The sequence below is a fragment of the Penaeus vannamei genome, chromosome 17 (genome assembly GCF_042767895.1).
Source record: "Penaeus vannamei isolate JL-2024 chromosome 17, ASM4276789v1, whole genome shotgun sequence".
Lineage (NCBI taxonomy): Eukaryota > Metazoa > Arthropoda > Malacostraca > Decapoda > Penaeidae > Penaeus > Penaeus vannamei.
In genome coordinates, this window is record NC_091565.1 from 1,720,683 (window position 1) to 1,728,182 (window position 7,500).

Here is a 7,500-nt window from a genome sequence, read left to right on the forward strand (position 1 = left end):
TTAAATATCGGACAAGTGGATTTATCAGAAATCGCCGACACGGTTTCGTAGTTATATGCTTTGTGACCCTCTGTGCCAAGTTTCAAGCAATCTGATTGGCCAATTGGGTTCACAGATTTTTTAGAACCTAACAATAGAATCTTTTTTTTTTGGAAAAGTAGGCTTTTATCAAAAAAAAAAAAAAAAAAAAAAGTCTTAAAGCTTAAACACGGTCTTGGTAAAGCATTATATCAATAAAATAGCAACACAGGATGTTATGAATGTAGGTGCAAGGTCAAGTGGGATTTTTAGAAACAGGATTGCTCTTCTTAAAATGTTAAAATTTTGAAGTAATTGTGGCTATTTCTGGAAGTGAGCTGCTTTAAACAATACTCAAAATAGTTAATCCCGAGGTTAATCCATCAAATTATGACGATAACGGAAAATCGATTTTTTTATTTTTTTATCTTTTATCATTATTATTGGAAGGAAAACCCACAATGCACAAATTAGTCTCACTTTCATCAATAAATCTAGTTTGTGCATTGTGGGTTTGTCTTCCATATAATCAACACGGTATTGTTTTTTTTTCATTGCATTTTTTTTTTTTTTTTTTTTTTTTTTTTTTTTTTTTTTTTTTTTGCCTTGAAGGGTTACAACAACCCTGAGCAGAGACAAGTTTTATGGTTAAGTAGTGCACTTCGTATGGAACCTGTAAAGTAACAACAGAGGGCTTTTTCTTTTATCATTTACGATGACAATAACTATATTATTATCTAGATGATCTAATTATATTATTATCTAGAAAGATACTAGCTACTTATAGTTGTATTAGTGCCGTATATGTTCGAAAAGCAGTTTTATTTGGATTTGCTATTTTCCTTCTAAATTCCATTCGCACGAACTATTTAATAGCAGATTTTGGCTATTTGAACTGTCGCCCTAAAATGTATCGACTTTCTTCTAGTTATTCATAACCTTTTGTGCTAAATATGTAAGAGATATTTTTTCTTATTTTCTTTATTATCAGTAGAGGAAAACAGATAGATGAAATGATACATAGATATTAATACATATGTACCATATAGAAAGAGAAGGTAGGGAAAAGAGATAGATAATTGACATATAGTTATTAACACATATATACCGTATAGAAAAAGAGGGTAGGGAAAAGAAAGAGATAATTGACATATAGAATTGCTAAACGTCCTTGTCAAATTCACTGTCATTACTCTTTTCCTTTACGTTTACTCCTGTTACCCACTACGAAGGGGAATAAGTACGTATTGCGTTAACAAATTTACTTTTATAGCAAGTTAGGGTTTGGAAGTGTTTTTGACGAATTCGACAAGACAAAATAAACCGAACCAAACCATATCTTTCTTACATTTCTCTTCTGAAATACGCCTTTATGTAAGTCTCACAAATTACAAATATATGTATTTCTTTCACAAATTACAAATATACGTATTTCTGAACAAAAAGTGAAAGTGAAAAGGTATAAAAAAAAATGAAAAAAAAGGGGGGGGGGAGTTGCATGAGTCAGCTAAAAGTCCGTGTTTCTCTGGAAAACTTTTAAGGCAAGTCAAATGTGCTTGCCTTGGGCTTTCGTCTTATCAAACGTATCTTGAGATTTTTTTCTGTCTTGCTGGCTGATTTGAGATTTGATTTTATTTGTAATACAAGATAAGACATTGTTATTTACGAATAAGTTTTGCTTTTATCTCATACACACAAACGCGTTTCTCTCTCTATATATATGTGTGTGTGTGTATAGATAGATAGATTTGTAGATAGATAGATATGTGTGTGCGTATGTGTATATTTATATGTATGTGTAAACGTACATACATACATACATACATACATACATACATACATACACACACACACACACACACACACACACACACACACACACACACACACATATATATATATATATATATATATATATATATATATATATATATATATATATATATATATATATATATATATATATTCAACAAGAAACTAAATCTAGATACTTGTATACGTATGTATATATACACATATGTGCACATATATACATGTATGTATGTGTGTCTGATTGCCCTGTCATCCGTTTTCTTTGCAGGTGATCGCCATCTTATCCGTCTTCTTTATCGGGGTGTCAATTCTCTCCTTCTGCCTTAAGACTCACCCCAACATGCGGGTTCCTGTCATTGTCAACGTGACAGTGAGGGGCGTGTCCAGGAATGGGTCAAATATCACTCACTGGTACCTCAACAAAGACAGGTAAGTGGGGGAGGGGGGTTTGGGGGGGGGGGTGGTAGGTGAGCCTGGGTTGTTGGGTAATTTTGTTATTGTTTGTTTGTTTACTATTTGTTTTTCTTTGTTTGTGATTGTGTTTGTTTTTAAGTCAATCCAAGTTACATCAATATATGCATGTAATTTCTTTAACAATGTATCTGTCTATGTTTGTCTGTATATATGTATGCATGTATGTATGAATGCATTTACGTTTGCAAGAATGTATAATCCGATTTATTTCCTCCATTTGCCTAAAGTATGTAGGAAACAATAGCGTGACTGCGAGGTGATATTAACCAGTAAATATTCCTACAACCAATATATAGAGCTTTTTGCTTTTTTGTCTCTCTTTCTTGTCGTTTTCTGTTTTCTCTCTCTCTATCTTTATCTCTCTGTCTCTTTCCCAATTTCTCTCTCTCTCTCTCTCTCTCTCTCTCTCTCTCTCTCTCTCTCTCTCTCTCTCTCTCTCTCTCTCTCTCTCTCTCTCTCTCTCTCTCTCTCTTCCTCTATCTCTTTGTGTCTCTCCCTCTATTTGTTTGTCTCTCTCCCTATCTCTCTGTCTTTCCCTGTCTCTCTTTCTCTGTCTGTCTGCCTCTCTCTCTCTCAAAAAAGAAAAAGAAAAAAAGAAAGAAAAAAAGAAAAAAAGATATTCATCTCAATCGGTTAAGAAAAACAAACAAACAAACGAACATCAAGCGAATAAATGTTATTTGGTTAAATCTCCCGGGATGATATTAAATACCCTGAGGGCAGGAGACGCAATATTGAAATCAAATGTAAAGACAATATTAGTTTGTTATTTTCTCGATGTCTGTACTCACGGGGTACATATGCTAATACTGCACTTTATACAATTTGAATTCTTAAATTTAGATATATTGGTGTTTGGATGTATGTATGTGATGTGTGTGTTTGTTTATGTTTGTGGGTGTGCATGTGTGTGTCTGGTTGTTTGTGTTCGTATTTATGTTCGTGAGCGCGTGTACGTGTGTCGTCAGCATGTGTATATATTTATTACCAAAGGAATAGATATACACATCCTTTCCACATGCACATACACCACTTCCATCATCGCCATCATCACAAAAAAAAAAGAAAAAGCCTCGAAAGCAACTTCAAAAAACAGTTCCTCACACAAGTTCCATAACTTAGATGCTCGAGACGGATTCTGAAGCTGTTTTGATCGGTTTTTCCCGACCGTGATCTACAGTCCCTTCCCGAAGCCGTTTCGAAGCAAGTCCCGGATCCGGTTTCGAAATAGCGAAGCGCGAGTACTGGCCGAGGTCTGTTGAACTTTCTCTCTCTCTCTCTTTCTTTTTTTCTCTCTCTCTTTCCCTCTTTCTTTCTCTATATCTCTATCCCTTTCTCTTTATCTCTTTTTCTCTCTCTTTCTCTAGTTCTTTCTTTCCTTCTCTCTCTCGACCTCTTTCTTTCTATCCTCTCTCTCTCTCGACCTCTTTCTTTCTTTCCTCTTCCTTCCTACTCTCTCTCTCTTTCTTTCGCTCTCTCTCTCTCTCGTATAGGCATCCCCAATTTTCTCTATTAGTCTCATCCTCAAATATATTCTGCTGTTCTTTTTCCTATTTCATTTGTTGTATTTATTCGTCTATTTTATTTTCTTCTCGCTTTTATTTACGTTTTTCCTTCTCAATTTACTCGCCTGCTGACTCACCTGTCGTATTAAAATGAGTTTCCTGATTTGCGTGTTGTATTTCACACCCAATTTAATAACTCACTTGCTGTATCTCCAACTCACTGACTCACACTCTCCTGTTGATTCACCTGTTGTATTCCCAGGCCGATTTATTCGCTCGCTAACTCACCTGTTGTATTTTCGATCCGAGTCACTCTCTTTCTGACTTACCTATTTCATTCCGGACCCAATTTACTGACTCACCTGCTGAGTTTCTTACCCAAATTGCTGACTCACACTTCCCTACTAACTCAACTATGGTATTTCCTCCTAAGTTTGTATTCCTATTCACTTGTATTTCCTTCTCAATTTACTCTCCTGACTTACCTGTTTATTCACATCCGGATTTCCTGTCGTGCTGACTCACACTCACCTGTTGCTTCTCCTACTTTAATTCAAGCTCGTTTCCTCCTCACCTGGTGGCTGATCCATGGGCTGACTCACCTGCTCGACTCCCAAACCAACTTCCTCTCCTGCTTCCTCCCAACCCACCCCGACTCACTCCTCCCCCACTTCCCCCCAACCCACCCCTCTCTCTTCCTCCCAACCCATCGCGACCCACTTCCCACCCCCTCTCCCTTCTTCCCCCCAACCCACCCCGACTAACTTACTCCCCACCGTTTCCTCCCAACCCACCCCGACTCACCTCCTCCCAACCCACCCCCTCTCCCTTCCTCCCAACCCCCCCCCTCTCCCAATCCCCCCAACCCCCCCTCTCCCTTCCTCCCAACCCACCTCCTCACCCGCTCCCCCCTTCCTCCCAACCCACCCCGACTCACTCCCCCCCCCCACTTCCTCCCAACCCCACCCCCTCTCCCTTCCCCCCAACCCCACCCCCCTCTCCCTTCCCCCCCCAACCCACCCACTTCCCCCACCCCACAACACACCTCCTCTCACCCGCTTCCCCCCTTCCCTCCCCCCGCAGGACGGACCCCCACGACGCCTTCTTCTACGTGGAGGCGGCCTGCAACGCCTGGTTCACCTTCGAGATCCTGATGCGGTTCGTGGTCACGCCCACCAAGATAGAGTTCGTCAAAAACACCATTAACATCATTGACTTCGTGGCTACGCTGAGCTTCTACATGGATATCATTCTCAATCAGACGCAGTTTGCTGGGAGAGGTGGGTGTGTGGGTGTTTTTTTTTTTCTTTCTTTCTTTTCATTCTTTCATTCTTTCCTTTTTTTTTTTTTTTTTTTTTTTTTTTTAGGGTAGGGGGGGTTGTGTGTGTGTGTGTGTGTGTGTGTGTGTGTGTGTGTGTGTGTGTGTGTGTGTGTGTGTGTGTGTGTGTGTGTGTGTGTGTGTGTGTGTGAGTGTGTATATATATATATATATATAAATATATAAATTTAAAGAAACGAAATAACGAATTTTACTCCCTCTTCCCCCCCTCCCCCTCCCTCCCCCCCACCAGAGGACAACGCGGGCAAAGCGGCCGAAGTCATCGAGTTTTTCAGCATCATCCGCATCCTCCGGCTCTTCAAACTCACAAGACACTCCGGAGGCCTCAAGATCCTCATCCACACCTTCAAGGCATCGGCGAAGGAACTCACCCTCCTCGTGTTCTTCCTCGTACTGGGGATCGTCATCTTCGCCAGCCTTGTTTACTACGCGGAGAGGCTGCAGGTAGGAATCAGAACGGAGGAATGGAGGAAAATGGAGGAAGGGAGGAGAAAGGTGGGAAGAGGGAAGGGTGGAGGGGGGGAGGAAGGGGGGAAGAGGAAAGGAGGAAGGAGGGAAGGGAGGAAGCGAAGATTTAGGAGAGGCATCGTCATCTTTGCCAGTCTTGTTTATTACGCGGAGAGGCTGCAGGTAGGAATGAGAACGGAGGAATGGAGGAGGGTTGGGTAGGTAGGATGGAAAATGGAGGAAGATAGGAGAAAGGTGGGAAGGAGGAAGGGTGGAGGGGGAAGGAGGAAGGAGGAAGGGTGGAAGAAGAAAAAGGAAAGGAGAAAGGAGGGAAGGGAGGAAGTGAAGATTTAGGAAGGGCATCATCTTCGCCAGCCTTGTTTACTACGCGGAGAGGCTGCAGGTAGGAATGAGAACGGAGGAATGGAGGAGGGTTGGGTAGGTAGGATGGAAAATGGAGGAAGGGAGGAGAAAGGTGGGAAGGAGGAAGGAGGAAGGGTGGAAGAAGAAAAAGGAAAGGAGAAAGAAGGGAAGGGAGGAAGTGAAGATTTAGGAAGGGCATCGTCATCTTCGCCAGTCTTGTGTACTACTGCAGATAAGAATGAGAACGGAGGAAAGGAGGAGGGTAGGACAGTTACGATGAAAAATGGAGGAAGGGAGAAAGGTGGGAAGGAGGAATAGGGAAGGGAAGGAGGAAGGGGGATGAGGGAAGGAGGAAGAGGGGAATAATAAGGATAGTTATGATAATGATAATGGTAATAATGATAACAATAACAATGATGGTGATGGTAATAATGATTATAATGATAACAATAACAATGATGGTGATGGTAATAATGATAATAATGATAACAATAACAATGATGGTGATGGTAATAATGATAATAATGATAACAATAACAATGAAGGTGATTATAATAGATAGTATTTTATAATAAGTATCATCAGAATCATCGTCATTTTTATGGAACAGAAAGAACATATGATTTATTATGAAAAGTCTAAGATGAATTAGAATTTCAAAGATAAAAAATATCAAGAAAATACAATAAATGTATAAAGATAAAATACATGCACAAATTATTACGTTAATGAATGAAATATAGCATAAAGGATAAATAAAGAGTGGATTTATTAATTTAAAAAGACACCGATTTAGACATGAAAATATATGTGTATATATTTTTTCCAACACATGTACTTATATGATCAAAATTCACAAACTTCAAAAAAAAGACTATATCAAAATTTACATCTAAAAGCTTCACGTAATTCTCTCATTTTAATAATATATCTACTAATGTGTTATGGACGTAAATATTTATGAATTCAATTTTGTATCTACGTGTTTCTGGGTCTCTCTGTTTCCTTCATTTTTTCCTTCATTTTCATTTCATTTTCTCTCTTCCTCCAAATTTTCCCTCTCTCTGCTTTCTCTCTCGCTCTCTCCCCCCCCCCCCTCTCTCTCTCTCTCTCTCTCTCTCTCTCTCTCTCTCTCTCTCTGTCTCTCTCTCTTTCTCTCTGTCTGTCTGTCTGTCTGTCTGTCTCTCTCTCTCTCTCTCTCTGTCTGTCTGTCTGTCTGTCTGTCTGTCTCTCTCTCTCTCTCTCTCTCTCTCTCTGTCTCTCTCCCTCTCTCTCTCTCTCTCTTTCTCTCTCTCTTTCTCTCTCTCTCTCCCTCCCTCCCTCTCTTTCTCTCTCCCTCACTCCCCCCCTATCACCCCACTCACCTCCCTCTCTCCCCACTCCCTCCACCCACCTTTCTCACCCCCTCCCCCTCTCACCCCCCCAGGCCAACCCCCACAACGACTTCAAGAGCATCCCAGAAGGCCTATGGTGGGCCATCGTCACCATGACAACCGTCGGCTATGGTGATATGGTGCCCCGGACTTATGTGGGTATGGTGGT

The 7,500-nt window shown here is 40.5% G+C and overlaps 1 protein-coding gene across 2 annotated transcripts in view; it reads left to right on the top strand.

The window, feature by feature from the left end:
• LOC113817673 (potassium voltage-gated channel protein Shaw-like) overlaps window positions 1-7,500 on the top strand; it is a 73,622-nt gene that overhangs the window by 47,199 nt on the left and 18,923 nt on the right. For both annotated transcript variants that reach the window (XM_070131739.1, XM_070131740.1), the window contains exons 6-9: window positions 2,099-2,259; window positions 4,893-5,089; window positions 5,381-5,592; window positions 7,385-7,500. The exon at window positions 7,385-7,500 is cut by the window's right edge and continues 94 nt beyond it. In XM_070131739.1, the coding sequence (XP_069987840.1) occupies window positions 2,099-2,259; window positions 4,893-5,089; window positions 5,381-5,592; window positions 7,385-7,500 (686 nt within the window). The remainder of the gene's footprint in view (window positions 1-2,098; window positions 2,260-4,892; window positions 5,090-5,380; window positions 5,593-7,384) is intronic.